Source organism: Haliotis rubra, unplaced genomic scaffold (assembly GCF_003918875.1).
Source record: "Haliotis rubra isolate DU_JTF1 unplaced genomic scaffold, ASM391887v1 Scf289, whole genome shotgun sequence".
NCBI lineage: Eukaryota > Metazoa > Mollusca > Gastropoda > Lepetellida > Haliotidae > Haliotis > Haliotis rubra.
In genome coordinates, this window is record NW_025766956.1 from 241347 (window position 1) to 264975 (window position 23629).

The following is a 23629-nucleotide window of genomic DNA, read 5'->3' on the forward strand; positions in this document are numbered from 1 at the left end:
ACAGTTAGAAATTGTGTCAACGCTAAATAATGACATTGCTTTTAAGTATCGAACTGAGAAAGTGACTCGGTAAGAAGAACGTGTGGTGAAATAGACAAATGAAATTATATAAACAGTTTATTTACTGTCATAACATATAAAAAGCTCGCACCTGTGAGATATCAACAAAACATTAGGAAAATAGCTCACACCAAAGCCTTCACCGAGTATTCACCAGACAGCCCGCTTCCAAGTTGCGCGAACCTATTTCACTGCGCACATGCTATGAGCGCAGCCCAGCTGTTGAAACCCGTATTCCCCAGAAAAGTCTGGGGAAAATTAGTGAAACGTTTGAACTCCGATTTCGCGCGTTTTTTTTTCATCGCGTTATTTTTCAACTTTATAAGTTGAATTTGCATTTTTTGACGCTTTGTTTCGGTATGTCCATACCGAAAGGTATCAGAATCTGCAAAGTTGTGTTTTACGTTGCATGTGACCTTTAAGGTCGTGCTGCCTACACGTCGCCATACAATATAGAAATACGATGTTATTAAAGTTAAACATTAAAATCCAGTTGTGAATACCGTTTTCTTATGAAACAAGGAATTGGAATTCAGTGTAACCATAGTTGTTTGTGATGTCTATTTTCACTTTCACACGAGAACATTCGGATCGGCTGAAAAGTAGGTCATTGTCTGAATAGGTTAGTGAGATTCATGTTTCGGTTTGACGAATTTGCCATATCATATCATCCCTACCCTGTTTGAAATGTATATTTGTGCCGAAAAATGCCAATGGATATATTATTAACGGATAAGATGTGTAAGACACCAATCAACCGATGTGTGTATTACGTGCTTTTTATTCTTAAAAGTTGTAAATGTAATTACTGCCAGTACTTTTAATTACAAATCAAACCACACAGAAGTAGTGTTTAAATGCTGACTTTGCACGAGTAGAGTAAATTGTTTTAGATATAACATCGCTAGCATAGCATACTGTCAATTGAAAAATCAAGCATACGATAAAATCAACTGAGAGGTGTTATCTTTGCCCCTCAGATTAGGTCCTCGCAACCTAGGGTATTCAAACAGCTACCCACATGAAATTTATATTCAACCATGAGGTGATCATGTTCTGTTGTCACCTTGTGATGTATGTGCGTTGCGTATTTGTCAATGATACAGATTAATTACTACTACGTTTTGGCTATATACTATTCATTAATTACCATCACATGTGTCAGATAGTGTTGATTGTCAGCACGCGACATCACTACTCATTAGTTTGAAGACAACCACAATTATTCAAGTAATTATGTCATGTTATCAGCTGATGAGTTTTTTGCCAGTCTTATTTTCCGACGTGACTCGAGATGCGTTACAGGCAATTGCAAAGAAGAACTCAAGAGTAACTTAGAATTCAACTATAGTTTATGCTCTAAAATATTTTGGCCTAAAGTTATACCGAACCATTTGTCGGTATACCTAATATACTATTCAGGGGAGAAGAATACCCATAAGTTATATCCACTCCTTTCAGTTTGCGAAACAATTGCCGTCTCTTGCCTTGTTGGTCATCTGATGTATTGGGTTGTATGTACAGTAATATTTGTATGTTTTTATATTCATTAGATAGAAACAGAGTGTTTATACCTCACTTATACTATGAATGTCAAAATCATACTTTCTACATATGTACATGTAACAGTAACGCTGGGAAATTGTATGTTAAATAATGTGCCTAAAATATACCCTACCTTCTCACACATTGTTTTGGAGTTATCACAGCCCAGTGCTATATCGTTATAAAGTTCTTCTGTCAGGTCATTGTGACGTGATAGGCATGACGTCATACGGTATTGTGCGGGAACTTATTACACTTGTTTGGTATGGATATTAACCGCTCTTATAATGATAACGCCTACTTATTTCGTGTGTTTCCTTTCAGTTTTAATGGAGAACCTAATAATGGTATCGTCGTACGTTCTTAAAACTGTTCATCACATCCATAAGAACACGGGATATCATTTTGAATTGTTGATCATTAATCCTATAATTGGAACTTAAGCAACTCACACCTTTCACTTGTCAAGTAAACAACTAAAATGTTAAGTCCTTATAAGTAATGGATATATGAATGATATTGCCGCCAGATTCTGTTTGGCCCTGCAGTCTAGTGGTAGAGCGTCAGACTTCAAAACCATTTCGTAGGGACTCAAGATCGTATCCCTATAACAGTGTAAACTCTTTCATTAACGTTTTTCAATTGAGCTGGCATTATTTGATGTTAGATAAACGTCATGTTTGTGTTTTCCCGATAAAAGAAAAATTATCAAATCAAGTGATGTAACCCGCAGGTTCCCTCTCACTAACATCTCATCGACCTGTTTCGTTTTCTTCCTTGTATCAGCGTATAAACACAATTTGTGTAGGTTAAAGGTGAATTAGTCACAAATGTTTACGTAAGGTAAATAACAGGGGAAAATAATCAGGCTTATTATATAAGTTTAACCTATAATTATGATAAGTAACCACAATAGAGTTGAAGTACAGGTAGACCACAGACATGATTATGTAGGGGAACTATTTTGTTTTGACGGAGTGACGTGCACTGGTGGGTAATCCGTCAGAGTTGCATGCTAGCGGAAAAAAGATGAACATGGAACCAGACGTTATCCCGAATTCTCTTTCAAATGTTGTTGATGATTGTGAACTTGGAGCAAATCTGAAGAAACTGAGAATAACAGACAATGTTCGAGAATTGCAAACCGTTTTGAGGGATAAGTAAGTGTCCTTTTTCATTGATAGATTGAAATCAACATGACCACATGGCACACCACGCACTCGTCTCGAATATTGCCGGTCTAGCCAAATTGCCTTCTAAATACTGTTTTGTTCTTTTCTATATGATTCTGTCATATTTTCTAAGAGCCATTGTGTGTCAACAGTCAGCATGTCGTCAGATTCGTATAGATGTTGTCTCTGAAGCACAAGAGGCGGGCTGTCAAATTTAGCGGGATTCTTTGTTGAGATGTGTAATATTGAAATATCGTCAACACAGCATCTTCTTGAAAGCGCAAGACAGCGCACAGCGTTAGATCACCGCAAATGAATGTCACTTTCAGGTTTATTCTGTCTGTTGGAAATCTCAGGGGCCTAATCTCGGTATTAAATATGAATTCAATGTTTGGTAAATGCAAATACCTGACAGTAATCAGAGATCTATCGGGCGGTACATTCAGTAGACAAACTTCAGTAGTTTAGCTGGGAGGCTCAACATTGAATAATTTTGAAGATTATTCGTGAATTGAATGACTGCATATTTCAAATGTAAGTTTGATTCAATGTCACTCCAGTGAAGAAAAATAAATATTTCTTAAATAAATTTAATTTACCATTTTTTTTTTGATCGATATGGATTCTATATTTGTGGACTTTATATTGTGTTAAAAAACGTCTGAGTCTACAATACTGAACTTAGCATTCGGACCATCATCTATGGCTTCTACTATCAGTATGGATGATGTTTAGTTGTGTTTACTTGACCTAGGGTGGATATAGATACTGTTGGCATCGGACACCATTGAAATAAGATTGATCATGTTGATGTCTCTTAAAATTGTCAGATGTTTTAGTGCCCCTAATTCATCAGTAAGAATTTTAGAACAGGAACTCAACATATTTTACCCTCATTTTGATGTCACTGATTTCAACACCAGCTGTTGCTTGGATCTGTCTTTTAGGTTCTCCAGTTCTGTTCTAGTTGGGTGCAGATGCTGTTGCAATAGTTTAATGCTTTCACAGCTATTTCATGAACAAACAAGAGGAGCATGCAAAGCAGTGCCAAGAGCAAAAGCAAGCGATAAAATGTTTTAGAGCACTGTTTGTTTCAGAATACCTCTATGTCAGTATCATATTTGTCAGCATTGAAAATCACGAATCAAGCTTGAATTTGGTATATGCATGTACTTATTTTTCCTGGCAGATTCAATTTATTGTATGTTTTGTAAAAATAGATCCTATTTGAAAATCATGTAATATATTGTTTGTAGGACTAAACAAAATATTGAGAAACTAAGTCCAACCCAAAAAGGTATTGAAAATGACTATGAAAGTCCTGAAAGTTTTAGTGAAAAAGCATGGAATTTTAATGTTCCACATTTGTATGAACCTTGTTATTGCTTAAATGGTGTGTGAGACATCTTGATTCAAGAAAACAAATTTTATGGTTTTAATGGTTAGTGTTGGTTTGATTGCAGTGAATATGTAATATGTATGAAATTAATTTACGTTACTCCTCTTTGTCATGATATACAAGAGATTTATGTCTCAAAGCATGGCTTATCCTGCATTGAATTTTTGCTGTACCAGCCAGCTATGTATATTGGTGGTAATTTGACAAATCAAAATTCCCATTTGATGGCCAATTAGCATCCATAATGTCAGTATCATTACAGATCAAGCAGCCATTATGGCCATGGACCTATTTTTATTTTTTTATATGTATACTCCATTGAAATATGTTGGTGGTCTTCTTTCATGCTGATTGATATACCTTGAGAGACATTTGCAAGGAAAAAAGGTTCTTTTAGAATGTATCTTTTTGTGCTGAGATATGATAATCTAGGACTGAGCCTTACAAGAGACAGGGGTGGTGGGGTAGCCAAAGCGTTCGCTCGTCACGGCAAACACCCAGGTTTGATTCCCCACATGGGTACAATGTGTGAAGCCCATTTCTCGTGTTCCCTGTCGTGATATTGCTGGAATATTGCTAAAAGCAGGGTAAAACTAAACTCACTTACTCGCTACAAGAGACCAGGTCATGGCTCCCTTAGTTGTGCTGGTTCAGGTCATCTAAAAATCTCAGTGCTGAGATTACATCACTGAATGTTTGACTTAAGCTGTATTTTTGGGTTGGTGTTTGGCCTAAGCATTTGTAGTGATGTGTTAGCAGTATATTATGACCAATTACTTTTTCATTGTCAGTAAGTGACTTAGTGTTAAGAAATCATCTGATAATGATTGTCACTATATACATGATAAGTTGAGTGGCGTGGTCAGAATGTCAGCTGTACATGTCGTGCTGTAGCGATTGTAAGTGTGGAGAGGTGTGTTCTTGCAGATGTGCCAGTTCAATAGATGTAGGCTTCTGTCTGGTCTTTTAAAATATAGTAGGTTGATATCAGTTTGCACATCCTCGATAAAATCTCCACTATACTCTGGATGCATCTACGGCCCGGCCCCATGATTTTATTACCTCCCTTGGCTGGCTTTTTATCCAATCAGGTGTCTACGCTGGGAAGTTGAACGTACCAATCACAACTTACTTTTGCTTCTTTTATCTAACCGATTAAACTTGGCAACATAATTGTTGCAGAGGTACTCTGAAAGAGGCAGAAAGAGTTCTTGCATATATTTTTTAAGGTTTCAGACCTGTCAATTTGTCTGTATGATTTCCCACCAAATCTGAGTTGCATTGCGAACAAACTTTGGTGACTGCGACCGCTATCTTTGTTGACACTGGCAAGCTCGGTTGTAACGGCGGCTTAGGTGATTGGCTACTGTGAGTGTGAGAATGCGGAGCCGGCAAAGGGAGGTAATAAAATTTTTGGGCCGAGCCACAGATGCATCCAGGGTACTAGTGGAGTTGTATCGTAACATATACCCTGGGATTATCGAAGGAAGCAGTTTGCATTGCTGTTGATTACTGCGAAGTTCAGACTTCACATCTAAGGAAACAGAATATTGAGTTATTTCTAATGTGACGATGTTTTCATAATTTGTCCTGGAGATTTAAGTTTAACAAGTACAGTTATTTACAACTTCCTAAGCATATGAGGGTTGTTAATGTTATGTCCTTCCATAGTCAACCAATGTGTCTTCACCACATGCATCTACCATGCACTGAATCGAGAGTTGATAGACAAATTAGAATTATTAAAATATGAAACACCTTTTCAGACTATTTCTTTTCCAGCTTTTATATGTTTGTTTCTGACAATCTATCCAAAGTGTCACATGAAATCAACATTGTCATGAATCTATGTAGCATTACATTAGCTGAAGTGTATTGTAGACATGTAGCAATAACAAGATGACGTGTATTGTAGACATGTAGCAATAACAAGATGACGTGTATTGTAGACATGTAGCAATAACAAGATGACGTGTATTGTAGACATGTAGCAATAACAAGATTACGTGTATTGTAGACATGTAGCAATAACAAGATGACGTGTATTGTAGACATGTAGCAATAACAAGATGACGTGTATTGTAGACATGTAGCAATAACAAGATGACGTGTATTGTAGACATGTAGCAATAACAAGATGACGTGTAGTGTAGACATGTAGCAATAGACATGTAGCAATAACAAGATGACGTGTATTGTAGACATGTAGCAATAACAAGATGACGTGTATTGTAGACATGTAGCAATAACAAGATGACGTGTATTGTAGACATGTAGCAATAACAAGATGACGTGTATTGTAGACATGTAGCAATAACAAGATGACGTGTATTGTAGACATGTAGCAATAACAAGATGACGTGTATTGTAGACATGTAGCAATAACAAGATGACGTGTATTGTAGACATGTAGCAATAACAAGATGAAATTTATTTAGGACAGGTTGCAATACACAAAGATATGTGTATGAATGCATTTTTGTAGTTTTCTTGGTGGTGATTAATATGAAAGCCACAGCTGTCATTTAAACATCATGACAAGTATTACTACTATTAGAGCTATTTAATAAAATAGCCTATTGTTTGATATTAGTAAAGTGTTCTACAGTTGTTATGGAGATAGCAATATGCAATATGTATCTGGTTTCCCAGCAGTTTCATCATGCTAATGAAAACAAGACGACATGGTCATCAATATCCCCCGCCACATGGTTCCTGTTTTTTAACTCCTCCACGACATTCATGTCCTGAAAACACACACCAAATATGGTTTCCCTATCTATAACGGTTTCAGAGAAAATATTTCCTCATCAGCTCGAAAGGACAGACAGACAGAGCTGAAACCTATATCCCCTTCACTATCGGTTGTATCTTGAGGGTACGATTTATGCTGTTCCCATCTGTGGTAATGCCTGAATATTGCTAAACATGCTCAAAGGCATTTCATAAATATTGCTGGAGTATTGCTAAAACCAGTTTAAAACCCAACTCGCTCGCTCACTCATGAATATGATATTAATGATTCAGTTGGAGATAGGATGTGGAAGTGCGAATTTCAAATCCTCTAGAATACTTAAAATTTGTATTGCACTCACACAATTTTCATTGTTTTTCTGGCTAAAGTTTGCTTTAACTCATGAATATTGTGGATAATTGCAGTGTATGAAATAAGCCCCAAACCCAGCCAGACATGGATTTAAGCAGACCAGACAATCCAAAGAAAATTACTCAGACGTATGGAACATGTTTTCTAAATTTTTACCAAACCATTGGGCTGGTCAGCTGTAAATGTAGACCATCTGTCAGAAATCTAGCCCATCTCGGGCGGTCGGACGGGACATATTTCATACACTGATAACTGCAGTAGTTTTCAAACCCTTTCATTCCTTTCTGTCAGTTATTCCCAAGTTTGTGTTATGATGATCATATTCTGCAACATCTGTTGATCATGTTTGTAATTTACATTTTTATAGTAATTGTGTTTTACACTCAGAAGTCGAGAATAATGGAATTAACAAGAAGTAAACTGATCCTAAGGCTGTAAATGTAAACCAACGTAGAGTCCATTGCTGACCATAACGAACGGATGTTTATGACAACAGGGCAGACTGTATGGGCAGGATGTGTGTCAGTATTGCTAATAACCATGACAAGTTATTCGGAGCGATGTTTGGGGTTTTATAAAATTAATTTGCAAGCAGAATCAATGAGTAATACAGGTAATAATGTAGGCGAAATAGGTAATTTCAGATAACATACAATTATGAAAAACACATCTCCGATATTAAGACATATTTTTTAGCAGAAATCCTTTTCTGAACTTGTCGATGAGTTCAGTCCAGTATGTAGTAGTCATGATTTCACCATGCTAACTTCCAAATTTTGGTTCTTTTCAGATCAACATCACGCAGTGACTTTATCTTTTATGCTGATCGATTAGTAAGTAAACATTCTCAAATTGAGCCATTGTAGGCACAAATTGTTTTTGTACAACAGCTGACTGAAAAGTTCTGTGCCAAACGCATGAAAGCATTTATGATGTTGTTTACTGGTCTAGAAGGCATTCTGTTGCTGATGCAAGTCCTTGACATAAAAAATCTTCTTTGGCATAATCCTTAGCAGACAGTACATTGATCCTGCTGGATATGAGGGGGAATTTGTACTGTGGTAAATCTGGTAAGTGTGGGCAATTAATAGAAATAGTCATGCATTGCCACTTTGGTAACAACAGGCTTGGTCCTGGGGAACCGTACAACTTTAGAGACTTTTCTTGATATTTTCATGCAGTTGCCATAGATTAGCATAATGTTAGCCATTATGAACCATTTCTGGTGTCACCCGCTGTGATATTGCTGGAATATGCTAAAAGCGGAGTTAAACCAAAGTCACTCACTCACCATTAAAGAAGATTTCAGGGAGTAGCCCTAGAAGACAGAAGCTATCACATTGCTGGCTGATTGAATAAACAATGGGTTTTTTTAGGTTGTTACGTTTGATATTTTCCCTGCTTTGACTGCTGTTTCGTCACTTGGTAATAGTAGTGAATCCATGACTTATCAATAGTTACACAGCACTCAATGGGTTGTACATGGAAATGTTTGTAGAATCACATAATATAGGATGGGAACAGAAAAGTTTGTAGGTGAAGGTAAAAATACCGGTGTATATGATATGTGTTCCTGCAAAATTACAAATTTTACAGTGTCAATAGCCAGTTATTACAGTATTACAGTGTAAATCCCTTCTAAATTACTGTGTGTATGCCTGCCAAATTACTTACATATGTGTGTGTGTGTGTGTGTTATATGTTATGTTATGTTATGTTATGTTATGTTATACAGTTTACGAAGTTAACAGTGTATCATGAATATAACCCTGTGTGTTACTTCAGATCCGGTTGGTGGTTGAGGAGGGGCTGAATCAGCTGCCCTACAGAAAGTGTGTAGTTACAACTCCTACCGGTATGTATATCTACAGCAAGCAGGAAACTACCACTCAGTTGTGCTGAATACAAACATTGAAGTAATTGACAGTTCTGTATGTGTCATTGAGCATTGCTGTTTCAACTGAACGTTGAATGACATATTTTGTCACATGTCGGTTTCAAACCATTTGTTTGTGTTTCATGGAACTAATGAAACAAACATTCTGCAGAACCAGAAGTGTTCAGCACTTAGTCACATTACATGCTGGAAATCTTTCACTGAGTTCACCATTTGATAAATAAATGAAAACCTGATGCAGGTACTTATCAAGCAGTTAAATGCTTATATCATATTATTATGAACTGTACGACATGATAATCATGATGTGTATGTTATATATTGGATAGCACTTTCTTAGCTCTCATACGTTTATAGGTTAATCTCATAGGGTTCAAATCCTGGGACGGTGGGGTAGCTTAGTGGTTAAAGCGTTTGCTCGCCACACCGAATTCCCGGGTTCGATTCCCCACATGGGTACAACTTGTGAAGCCCATTTCTGGTGTCCCCCTGCCGTGATATTGCTGGAATATTGCTTAAAAACGGCGTAAAACCATACTCACCCAGCCAGTCAGCCCAAACTACTAGAATTTCTACTTTACTGAGAAATATTTTTCAAAAAACATAATATATATCTGTACACTTTTTAGATGGCATCATGTTTTCATGTTATAATGAAAGTCATGAGACTATCATCATGACCATGTGTTTTCAAGATATTGAGACATGTTTTGTGACTACCCCAGGTCAGCCATATGATGGTCTACGCTATGAGAAGGGGAACTGTGGTGTCAGCATTGTCAGAAGTGGTGAGGCAACTTGTACTCTTATCAGCAGCACACTGTAAACATAACATCATGGAAGATGTTCTGTTTACTCAATTTACACATTCATTCGTTGGTTTCACATTTATTTTTGACTCGCTGAGCGCATGCGCAGAGCGTGTAAAAACATCCACTGGACAACTTCCGGTTTGGTCGTAAGCTTTACCGATAGTGTAACACACTCTAAAGAAAGCAAAAATCAAAACAAATATATGGTTTTATGTCAAATTTAACTGATCTCAATTCGTTTATGAATGGAAGGTACCAGGATCAGTTAAATAAATAGCTTAACGTTTGTTAACTAGCTCTTGTATAAACACATCTCACCACTATACCCGTCCACTGTCCTTCCTGCACATCCCCTTCTCACAAGTAAAAAAACACAGCTCTGATGCAATTGCCACCAAAATAGGACACCAAATATTGAAATGCATAGGTTAATGGATGTATGTACTCAACTATGGACAGTTGTCACACGTAAATAATCTTCATACAGCTTTTATTTAGAGTGTGTTTACAATATCGGTAATACGACCAAACCGAAAGTTGTCCAGGGGACATTTTTTAACCGCTCTACGCATCACACATCGAGTCGAAAATTAATGTGAAACCAACGAATGGATAGAGCACTTATGAAGATACTTATGTGGCCCTGCGCAATTTGAGTTCATTTCAATGAAACAAGATAAAAGTCATTTAGAAATGTATTCATGGAATGTGTTCAAGTTTAACTTTTTCCATGTTTCTGACCTGTTTACTTATGGAAAGTACATTTTTCAATAACTTCACATAATTACAAGTGTTTCAACACAAATGACATTTCACAGGAACTTAAAGGATATATTTGTCCATGGGCAATAGCACTCCTTTTGAAATGAAAACTGTCAGATTTGTGCTGGTTCCTGGCTCAATATATTTTGGAGAACTTGTTTCACGTAGAGACAGATTCTCAACTAAAGTTTACTAAAGTCTTTCATTGTGAGATTTTGTTAAGAATGGTAACATTTGGCCACAAACTTACACAGAATGTAACAGGAAAAATAATGGGTAGACAACAGCAAAATACTAATGAACAAGTATGGTTATCTCATTGCAGGGGAAGCCATGGAACAAGGTCTCCGCGACTGTTGTAGATCCATACGGATTGGTAAAATACTCATCCAGAGTGACGAAGACACTCACGAAGCAAAGATTGTATACTCAAAACTACCAGCAGATATCGCATCACGAAAAGTTCTCCTGATGTACCCTATTATGAGTGAGTTGTTTACATCATTCCAACTGTAGTGGTGAAACTGAACGCTCTTACCACGGTACAGTACATATTGCAGTACAAGGCCTTCGGTTCGGTCCATTTTGGTTTAGTATATTAAAAATGATCATAATGCAGAATATTGACAAAAAGCCAAACCTTACATTGTTGTCAATATTAACCATAATCTTTGTTATTTTGAATGAACAAAACTGTCATTTCATGACTGGATAGAAGAATAGACATTTTAGAAAAGGTTTAAAACGGTTGATAAAATGACGGTACGAAAACTGAAAATACCAAATTTGGGGATTTCATTACAGTATACCGAAATGAAGTATCTACTGATACACAAACACGGTATACTGTTTCACCCCTATCCATTTGTTGGAGTTACCATGACAGTTGAAGGGAGGCAACTCTGTTGGGATTAATGGAGCCATGTTTTGTACAATGCTTAAAAGGTCACATGCAACCAAAAATCAAACATAATTAAAACACAATTATCACTTATTAAGTGACATATAATATACATTGCTGATTATGAAAAACATATAAACAAAATTATAAAGCATACAATTGCAAATCAAAGTGCAATTTTTTTGTACTTTAGGTTTTCTTCCCTCGAAGCAAGCAGCGGGATACCTCAAACCCAGTCAAGCTGTGGTGGGTCTGCCACTCAAGTGTGTAGCTAAGCCTTTCATTGGTTGGTTCATTTGCCTAGACCCTCAAGCTCATTGTTAGGTGTGTGTATATAGAGATGTTGGGTTTTGTGAATACATGCTCATTTTTTTTGTGTATAACATTTTGCAAACAACAGACATCATAACATGTCATGTGTACAAGTATCACACCTGCCTGTCTGTGTAATTACATCATGTGACCGCAGAGACGATATGACCGCCTATAAGTTTCTAATTTTGAGGACCAAAAAGCAGTCTGTAGAAGGGGGTCGCCTTATCCATGAGTTACACTTTTCACAAACTTTTTCCAGGGGTAAGAAAACAACATCGTGATCACTTCAAGGAACAAACAACAGAAGACGACTTTGTCAGTAGAGACGCCAAATTTGCAATTAAACATCACTAGACAAGATTATTTACCATTTAAGTTATAAGTTGTTTTTGCTGGGCATTGTTTTATTTGCAGGATTAAGATTACCGCGGCGTGATTTGTCTCGCACACAAAGCCGAAATAGCAATCAGCTGTGCACACGCTTCCCGCTAACAAGTTCAAACATGCACAATAATATAACGGGATCTAATTCTGACGAGTCATCAGTAAAATATAATACAGAATACCATTATTTAACCCAAAGAAATATATCCTAGCATTGTGTAATTTTAGTTACAGTTTTGCTCTATAAATTAATTAAGATTACCGTATGATCTGTCTCGCATTAACAAAGCCGAAATAGCAATCAGCTGTGCACACGCTTCCCCGCAACAAGTTCAAACATGCACAATAATATAACGGGATGAATTCTATTGATTGAATACTATTATTTAACCCAAAAAAATATATCCTAGCATTGTGTAATAGTTTTTATGTAAAAAATATATAATCAACACTAAGGTTATACGGACCATCATGAACGTGGTAAGCACGTGACATGGAACGAGGCGGTAATCAGTTTGTGATTGTTGAATGGGGTAAAATAAGCAAGCCAGTTTGTTGCTACAATAAATATGATATTTAGAGAAGCAAAATATATTATGCATTTTCTGTCAACTACACTTCGTTTCGATCCGTGAGTAGACACAATATATATGACAGTGAATTCTTTGAATAATGTGGATCGACAGTGACACGGAATTTGATGGGTTTACGGCCGATGACTTGTGAAAATCTCAGAACTCTCTTGCAGAAATGTCAGTGTTTATTGTTAGTGGACTATTTTTCTTATTGTCATATATATATAGATGAAATATGGACACTTAAATAATATATTTTGAAACAAAAGTTGACTTCAGTTTTTATTTACCGATGGTACTTTTTCACAAAATGGCGTCTCGTTGTTGATGCAAGCAGTGATCTTCGGGATATAAAAGGAACACAAACACATGTTGCCACAATACACCGGGTAATCTTTATTATGTAATATTCTCACCAACACTTACGCTTGTATATCCACTTTCCAAATGGCGCCTCGTTGTTGATGCAAGCAGTGATCGTTAAAAAGGTAAACAAACACCGTAATCTTTATTATGTAATATTCTCGTAATGGTGTCTCTCGCCGCTGATGGAACATACTTACCGGTACTCTGGTCTCTGTTGGTCAAGTTTGGGGTCGCCAATCCATCGCTACGGGGGGTCGGCCTATCCATGAGAGATATGATTTTGACACTGATTTTGAGGGTCAAGTTTGGGGGTCGGCTTATCCATGGATCGGCTTATAGACGGTCATATACGGTAGTTCTATGGAGTTTTTGGATTTTCCAGCAGGACAACGACCCAAAACATCGTTCAAAGCATTCACAGGCCAGGTTTCGGACCCAAAATATGACATTATTAGATTGGCCAAGCTATAGCCCTGACCTAAATCCAATAGAAAATGTTTGGGGACTTATGAAGGAAAGTGTCAATAAGAAAAATCTGACAAATATTGCTGAAATGAAAGAAGAGGTGGTCCGATATTAGGACAGCATGGACCACGACTTTCTAACTTCTTTGATCAGTAGTATGCCCCGCCGCATTGAAGCCTGCATTGCTGCCCATGGTGACTTGACAAAATACTAACTGTTCACCTGTCTTTGAATCTGGAGTTATGTTCTGCTAATATTCACATTTAATACGTGAGTAATGAGTGGGAAAAAAAACCTTACAATCTTTAAATTCTCAATAATTTCTGGTTGTACTGTATATGTCTATTGAGCTGTTGTCATTATCTGGCAAATGAAAAATGTTCTTTGACTTCTTTTGGGTAGTATACATTTGATAAATCTATTTGATACAATATGTCTTATAGACTGGCTTCTTAGGAAAGCGTTCTTTATCTTCAGTGTTTCTGCTCCATCTCTGGCATGATCTGCCCCTCGCTTTAAAACTGTCTCCATCTTTTGCTGCGTCCAAATCACATCTTAAAACACATCTCTTTTCACTGCACTATAAACTCTATTCAAACATTATTTTGTAGCGCTTTGAGCACCCACTTAGTGGTTGGATTTGCGCTTTATAAATTTTCGGTATTATTATTTTTTATTATGACATATCCTACCTTATGTCTTGATTCCTGGCAATTCATGGTAGAAATCATCCCAGTGATATTTCAGTATTTTTGTAAATCTTTACAGCCCAAGTTTTCAGCAGTTACTACTTTTCACATTTTCTAAAAAGTTTCTTTGAAATGACCCCGTGGATATTCTGGAGTAAAACTATTCCCCAGGAAGAGTTTCCTGAAGTAGGTATGGTGGTGAAACAAACAAATGTATCAGTATGAATAATGAAGCAGTTCTTCTTTTATAAGCTTTCGATTCAGCCAAGGTAATCATACTAACGGGCTAACTGTTTTCACTATCTGCACATACACCTTATCCTGTTGATTGTTTACTGATTTTGATTCCTCTTAACTTCCAGGTACAGGTAATACAGTGTCTAAGGCAGTCAATATTTTACAGGCTCATGATGTCGACCAGGAAAACGTCATCCTACTTAATCTCTTCTGTACGCCTCAAGGTTAGTTACCATGACAGTTGAAGGGAGGCAACTCTGTCAGGATTAATGGAGCCATGTTTTGTACAATGCTTAAAGGTCACATGCAACCCAAAAAAATCAAACATAATTAAAACACAATTATCACTTATTCGTGACATATAATATACATTGCTGATTATGAAAAAACATATAAACAAAATTATAAGCATACAATCGCAAATCAAAAGTGCAATATTTTGTACTTAGGTTTACTTCCCTCGAAACGAAGCAGCCGGGATACCGAACCCAGTCAGAGCGGGTGGGTCTGCACTCAAGTGTAACGAAGCCTTTCATTGGCTGGTTCATTTGCCGAGACCCTCACGGCTCATTGTGTGTGTGTATATAGAGATGTTGGGTTTTGTGAATACATGCTCATTTTTTGTGTATAACATTTTGCAAACAACAGACATCATAACATGTCATGTGTACAAGTATCACACCTGCCTGTCTGTGTAATTACATCATGTGACAGAGACCGAACTCGGGTGCACGAGCCATAAATCAGTGCGTTTTGTTTATGGTGTAAAGCCTGTGAAATATCAACAAAACATTAGAAACATAGCTCACATCAAAGCCTTCACCAAGTACTCACCGCCAGCGAATGTTTTCCGTCTTGAAATGTCGATCGCCTCACTGGTTGACACATAGCTGAGTAGATCTAGATCCTAACAAGGTTCAATTATGTAACGAGTAGATTATTTTCTATTTGTTTTGATTAGACTACTCCTGCTCACGACCTTATCAGGACATCCCGCTTCCAAGCTGCGCGAACCTATTCACTGCGCAAGCGCTGTGAGCTGCAGTCCAGCACAGCACAGCTGTTGAAACCACTTTAGTGAATTGAATTTAGTGAATTGTTTGAACTCCGATTTCACAGGGGGTTTTTCATCGCGTTATTTTTCAATTTTATTAGTTGAATTTGCATTTTTGATGATTTGTATCCGTAAGTCCATACCGAAAGGTATCAGAATCTGCAAAGTTGTGTTTTATGTTGCATGTGACCTTTAATTAGGGTTTATGTATAGATAGTAACGTGTTGTTGTTTCTAAATTTGAATTTTATCTTTAAATACTGACTCTTTATGCAATGTTATTTACAATCCCATTCATCCCATATACCAAATGTCACTCCAGTCATTTATTATATTTGATACTTTTGAGATGAATGAAACCTATCAGCCAGACAATCAAAGAAGTTTGATATGAGATACTGACATGTGTTATTTGGAAATAACGATATATGAGGCCACTCTCATTTTTATCTGTGCTTTTTGATTGACTGAATTTGGTTAAAATGAGAAGGAATTAACTTAGTCATATGTGTTTTTTCCTGCTGATATTTTGTTTTATACTAGCTAACCTGCAGTGGAGAAGAGAGCCAATTTAGCTTGTTTTTCCCCCACCTACTTATAAGAAATCATTAAAGGATATTTAAAATAGTGTGGTTTTACTTCAATAAAAATGTTTAATACCACTAGAATCTGATGAAGAATGTTTTTTCAGATAGTTGAAAGGACACAGCCATATGGTGTGTGATATTAGTTTGAAGAAGTTAGTTTGTACACAATTCCTGTTATGCCAGTCTAACTGTGAAGTTTTTGTTTCAGCTGCCAAGAATGTCATTACACAGTTCCCGGGATTGACAATATTCACATCAGAAGTGCATTCTGTTGCACCAAACCATTTTGGGATGAAATATTTTGGAACAGAATAAATGCGACTTTATGAATGAAGTTTTACTTAACCTGTTGTTTGACAGTTCATCTCATTCTGTATGTCCATGTGTTGCCTTTGCCTCGTACATGTGGGATGAAGACGTTTCCAACAACCCCATACCAGTCAGCAAAAACATCATCATTGTCAATTCATCCCAATTTCATTGTACTTTCACATTTATTTGTAAACATGGATGCTGTTTGAACCTAATATCCTCAGCTGACATTGCCCCTATGGGACATGTGTCTGAAAGCCTTAAAACATTCTTTCACCGTTTTAAATGTTAGCATTAAGATGATATGTACATAACTATGTTATTGGTATTTGTCCATATATTGTAAATACATTCCTGTGTATAAGTGCAGGATGTTGATGCTCCCTGGAGTTGTATGGACAAGAGTTAGATCCATTTGACTTGCTGTGTCAGGGGCATAGTGCTGAAATGTGCAGTTACATCACTTAGGCAGAGTTACATCCCCTAGGGCTTGATACTGGGTTAGAATCTTGGATTCACCTTGATTATGTTCCTGTTTTGGTGTGCACAACACGTGTGCTTGTATGTTTCACCAATGCAGTAAACGTTTAAGACCTACATCACATTACTCTCTTATTATAGACTGACATTGGCATAACCATAGTAACTAATTACTAATCAAAGCAGCATTAAATCAAACACTGTCACTTGTCGGAGGCATTAGCAAGTAGAGAATATAAAAGCTTCTCTTTTGTGGATTTACTATCTGGGACCAACATCATTTTATGTTTTACCCACATCAAAATGATGCAAGTTGAAAAATCTGAAGTGGCTGGGGAAAAAACTGAAATGGTGCTTTGATGAGAACTGTTTATTGTCCATGTGCTGAAATCCCTTTAAATATTGACATTTACAACTAGAAAAACACTAATGGCAGTAATGAAACGACAGTATATCCAGTTGTTCTTTGAGATTGACAATCCGCATTTGCACAGAGATGGTTTCAACTTCACAGCTTTTTGTCTTTTCTCGTGTGTTTGTGACAGGCTAAGCCATAAATAATGTCACTGGTAACTGAAGGCCACAAATATTGAAGGCAATTAACTTGTAACATACCCATCAGGATCCTCTTACACTGAAAAGAACTTGCAGATTAACTGTTTTATGTTTCCATCAACAGTAGGGAATTATTAGTATGCTGGATCATTGGCTGCTGTTGAAGGGAAGATTAGGGGATACAGACTAAAAATAGTGAGTAGGAAGTTAGTAGTGATTTACTCTTTGCAAAGGTTCATTTGAGTGTAGGCCATAAGATATTAAGAAGTATGTACCAGTAATCTTTATACGAGAAAGGGATGTGTTTTTACAGTCTGTGTAGCAAGGAATAATGGTGTAGAAGTGAACATATACAGCTGGAAAAATATTTTTGCACCAGTCCTTTGTTTTTATCATTTCAAAACTTAGTCTGGGAATATGGTACAATATTGCATTGTTATAGATGTCTAAGATACCATCATTGATTGATTATAAATTTATCTAAGAATTTTATGTGTTCCCTCAGATGGTCACAAGGACTGGATCATGTCTGATATGGGAAAGAGCAGAAGAAATATGTAATCTGAGAATGACTAACATGTAACAGTTACTAAGCATGTCCTCACATCATCAGTGCTGGTTTCTGTATTGTAATATGAGTAATTCACATAAACAACTACATATATGTACAACAGAATTTTGTACATTTTAAAATTCAATTGTATAACCTTTTTCCAGGTATTTATGTTCACCATGGACAAAGTATTCCTTCCAACACAGACACCAAAACATGCTTGAAAAAGATGGCACCATCATCTGTACAATAACCTCAATTGTATACATATATGGTCTTACAGAGCTTGTTACACGAATCTACATGTATTCATCTCTCGTCTTACAATGAAATGCTTCAGTGAAGTAATACATATACCGGTAGTGCAATTTGGGACAGCTTAGATGAGATATTTTATGTTTTTGTTAATAAGTGAATTTATGCTTTTTGCTCAGAGAACCAAAGGTCTAAGTGAGCTTCCTGGATAACATGTTATCTGTTTAACTACAGTCTGTATGGGGATGAGACTGACACTTAAGGAAGATGTGAATCGTGACCAATACATAGAACTTTCTTCTTTTGTTTACAGCATGCTCATTGACATTGATAGAATTTAGTTTTGCCTATTCTAGTGAAAACAAATTAATGTATATGTTGAGTGGTTAAAATCAATCCTGACACACTTGTTTTTAGTTTGAAACAATGTTCTATTGTGGAAACTTTTTAAGCATCATCTCACAAACTAAGGGTCTCAGGACAGCTGATAAAGTGGTGATGCATTAAACAAATGTAGTGGATTTATGGGTAATTGAGTTGATACTTTGTGTGAAGGATGATGATGAATTTCATTTAGTCATCATCACCTTCACTCAGTTTTGTCAACTGTGGACAGACATCTCAGAAATTGTTATATTTTACCAAATGTGCTACTGGACATGAATCATTACTTTAACGATGCAGTGATTTTACTACATCCAATAAACAATCCCACACCTTGATTGTAGCTTGTAAGCAACAGTCCCTTTGTCTGTGGGATGGTGATGTAATAGTTCATATTACAATCTAGTTTAGACTAGTTTTGATGCAAGCAAATGTTGACAATCTGACCTTGGAGGAAATACATCTAGTCGATTATTGAGACTTACAATGATAGGCCTTACTTGCTCTTTACCTGTTTTCCTGTTCCATCAAGAGGTAAATTTAACAATGTGGTGTTGATAGTTGAAGGTTGGACACATATTTGATTCTCCCATCTATGTACAGACCCCTAAATATTTGCAGCCAAAGGAAACCGCAACCAAATCAGGATTTTGATTTCAAGCTGTGTGTTAATGGTAGTGGTTTCATCCTATTGACATCTTCAGATAATGTTCCTGATGTATTCCTCAGATGACATCTTTGAATTGAGTTGTCTGTAATATTTTAGTCTAAAGGTAGTTGTTGTTTTCCCCCTTTCCGTATGTTCTCAAAAGTTTTGGTTTTATATTCATTGTTACCTCCTAGAACACGATAAAGGCTTAATCTGTGATGTTCGAAGGAGGTTTTAAGAGTCAGGAAAATGTTCATAGGATGACAAAATTATCCTGATATCAGTTCAGTTTGTTTCAGGTGTTAACATTGCTACAAAAAAAAAGACTCTAAAAGGGACTGGTTTTATTAATTGAGTGATGATTTCTGTCTGAAATGTGCATGACACCATGATTCGTTCTTGTACTCGACAAACACATGCTGCGTTCAATACGCTTGTTCAGTGCTGTGAGTCATGCATTTCTATATTGGCACCATCATGATTTTACAGTGTGTATGCTTGCTAGTCAGCCCATGTGTGGCCTTGACCATTGTTTACTTTCGTACCATGTTGAATGTGATCTGTGCTCATTGATTCTGGTGCCATCTGTACGGTATTGTCCAACTATTATTACTCTGTTGCTATCTGTAGATTCTAGGTTTCAACAGTTACTACCCTGTTGCTTTTTTTTATGTTATTCAATATGACACACAAGCCCTCCAAACAAAGCCTTATGATCAGTAAAGCGTCTTTACTTTTTCTTTAAAGTGTGAAATACTTGCAGTTTCTGTCTACACAAAGTTGCACAAAACTTGATCAAAGTTGCATCTTGAAACACAAGCTGATTTGTCTGTATAACTGCTGCTCTCTACATTCACTATAAACATATCTCACAAACACACCTCTACAGGAGATTGACATGTGGGTATATTTCCATTGTATTGTGGACTGTGTGCACCCAGGGTTGTACCTGCCATACTTCTTTTGGCCAATTGCTGATGTGGCTTAAAGCACCATTTACTCACTTCTTGTGGCTCTGGTGGAGGTTGTGCTATGTGCTGGGTGAACAAGCTTGTAAACATGTCATCAAAGATTGTTAGCAATGTTACTGTTTAGAATTCATTATATTCATTTCATTATGACAATTGTTTCTTATTAAGTCTTCAGGATAAGTTTGCAGACCCACAGTTGTATGAAAACATGACACTATCTGTTAATGTGTTGGGAATTGGTTAAAATCTCATAATTGAGGATTGTTTCAGTAAAACCGATCAATCACCGAAGATAATTGGTTAGTGTCATTTATCAAATTTTCCTGGTTATGTTTGTTAATGCACCAAAAATAAAGAAAAAACAGGTAGTTTTTTGGGTTTTTGTTGCAAATTGCACAAAATGCATTTGCGAAAAAAGCCCGAAAGAACTACCTGTTTTGTAGTGACTTGGTATGAGCTTGTAGTGCTTATGAAATGTAACAGACAAAACCAACCTTGTGAAAAATATTGTTAATGCAAACAAGTGTTCCATAACTTCCAGAATTGTTTGTGTTCGATTTTGAGAAAACATGATCGATTGCTTGGTCGTTTAGTCATTACGACCAATCATCGATTATTTCAATTAATTGGACCACCACTAGTGTTAACTATGAGTCAGATGTATGGTTTCCTCACACAGGTCATGTACACACAGTGGGGCGTCATTAAGTAGGGCGTGAGTAGTCCAAGTAACTGTGCATTGTTGTCCTTTTGTCATGGTTTTCGTACGGGTTACTCCAAAAGTGTCTAAAAGATTTACATCTGATTTATAAATACATTTGAAACGAGAATGACGTGTTGACTTAATATTTGTTTCTGTGTCAGAGATGATGGCACTACATTTATCTTGTCTTCTGTGATCTCAAGATGGTGGATCTGTGAGAAATGGCCATTAAAGTTATTGCTGCTATGACAAGTCTTGCTTATCTGTTTGAGCCGATCACTGAATTACAGGGGAAGTAGTACATTGAGGTTGCTCATAGTCTTGTTTCAATGTTAAACTTTATCAAATAGCATTGGTGACAAATTCATAAATGTTTCAACATGGAATATACTGACTTAATTGATATCTCCAGCATCGTACCAAGTGGAGCAGATGTTACCGGTATCATATATACATGGGTGGCTGTTAACTCCATACCATTCCATATGTAACTGATATCTTCAATATCATGCCATGTGGCTAACATTTACCAAATCATGCACTATACAGTAGCGATCTTCAATATGATGTCATATGTAGTGAAATCCTCGCTATCATGCCTTCCCATTTCCTGCCGTGCTGCTGATATCATGCCATGCATAGATGGTCTCCAAGATCACTGTGTTTAGGAGCATCCTGATGTTCTTCAAAGATGTTTCCAGGATGACATTGTATGAGCATCCTTTAGAATACAGCACTCTAACTTAACTAAACTCGACTTGAGGATTGGGGCCTGATCTTCAGATGCCGTGATTGGTCACCTTTAGAATACAGTCATTAAGACAAGCAACCAGTTTGTGAGAACCCGTCGGTGTGACTGATTATCATGCCCCCAAGATCATTGCTCAAGCTGTCAACTTTGGGTTTGACCAAATAATATTAAGTCATTTAGGGATGTCAGGATACTACTGAATGTGGTATATCAGTTGCAGAAACAGTGCCTGGATCCAAATGTGGGTTTGTTCTGAATATGAGCCTTGTCATTGAACAGTACCAGATTGGTTTCAAGTGGTAAATATCAACTTTTGACAGTAGCTGTACTCCACTGGGGTTCCAGTTAGGACTGATCCCAGCAAACTATGCTGGTCAAAAAGTTGCAACTTAACAAATTGGGTGGACATGCTTAGTTACTTGCTTGATGGCATGTCATTGTACCGCATGGCGAAGATATTTGTTCACGATATCAATCACTGGATTGTCTGGTCTGGACTTGATTATTTACAGGCAGCTGTCATATGGCTCGAATATTGCTGTGGTTGGCAATGAACAACACAAGTGTTCAAAGCCGAGTTCAGTTTTCTTCACTTATTTGTGTAACTGCAATAAGACATGTCCTCTGTGAGTAAACCTCAGTCTAGTCTTGTTCATTCAGCATTGCTTATTCAAATAAAAGCCTTCATATTAACATTGTGCCACATAATAGATATTATCTTCACCCACTGCCAGACATTAAATGCCCCTAGAATGTTTCATCCATGTGGTTCCCATCTCAATATGTATATTTTATGAAATAAACCTGATATGATATTTTTATTTATCATTTATACTACCTCCAGAAAAAAGAACAGCTTGTCTGACTGCCCATGTGGTGTTGAGAGAAGATGAAGCACTTGTTGTTAAGCATATTCTGCTAATGATGGCAACCTCTGAATATTCAGTTCTGGATGAGACAGACAAGTGGTTGATAGTAACAGCAACTAAGAAGTAACTGCTGCATGCAACAAACCATCTTGCTTAGTCTGACCCGCCAACTGATGGCAATCTGTAGTATGTGAAATACAACCAATTAGAGCCCTGTATTTCTTGCGAGACCTTGATTGAGGAAACACAGGTTCCATGTGAATTTTCAGCTCTTTTGAATCTATACTTTTTGTACAGGTGCGTTCAGCTGAAGTTTTAATATACCAAGCAAATAACCATATATAGTTACTTTGATCAACAATTTCATTTGCGTGATTCAAGACTTAAGGTGTGAACAATCACTTTATGTTGATTGATCAAGGGTACTATATCTAAATAGCCACCTTTAAACTAAACAGCATATTTGAGTGTTGCATCATGTCAGAAATCCATTTTATCAAACTATGATCTGTTACAAAAATGCGGAGTTAAGTTAACATTGAAAAGTAGAGTTGTAATACATTTTGGGGAGAAAACACAACTTTTATTAACTAAGAGTGCAGTTCAAGTTTTACAAATCAAACAGTTTGAAATTTGTCTCCCTTCGATGACTGACTTCATACATTCCTACATTATGACAAGAAATATGATGGGTGATGTTGAACTAAACACAAATGATGCCATGCTACACACTTTCAATGCCCGTTTTATATGAGTCGAGAATAACGATATCCAAAACATTTGACCATACACATTACCAAACTTTGTTAAAGCGTACTATGG

General features: G+C 36.8%; 1 protein-coding gene across 1 annotated transcript; it reads left to right on the forward strand.

Moving 5' to 3' along the window:
• The first annotated feature begins 2586 nt into the window (after positions 1-2586).
• Positions 2587-21433, forward strand: LOC124281720 (uracil phosphoribosyltransferase homolog). The gene is made up of 7 exons (XM_046717675.1): positions 2587-2765; positions 8073-8115; positions 9068-9137; positions 9905-9967; positions 11079-11240; positions 14811-14909; positions 16534-21433. Exons 1-7 carry the CDS (start codon positions 2635-2637, stop codon positions 16638-16640), a joined length of 675 nt encoding a protein of 224 aa, XP_046573631.1. The 5' UTR covers positions 2587-2634; the 3' UTR covers positions 16641-21433.
• The last annotated feature ends 2196 nt before the right edge of the window (positions 21434-23629 follow it).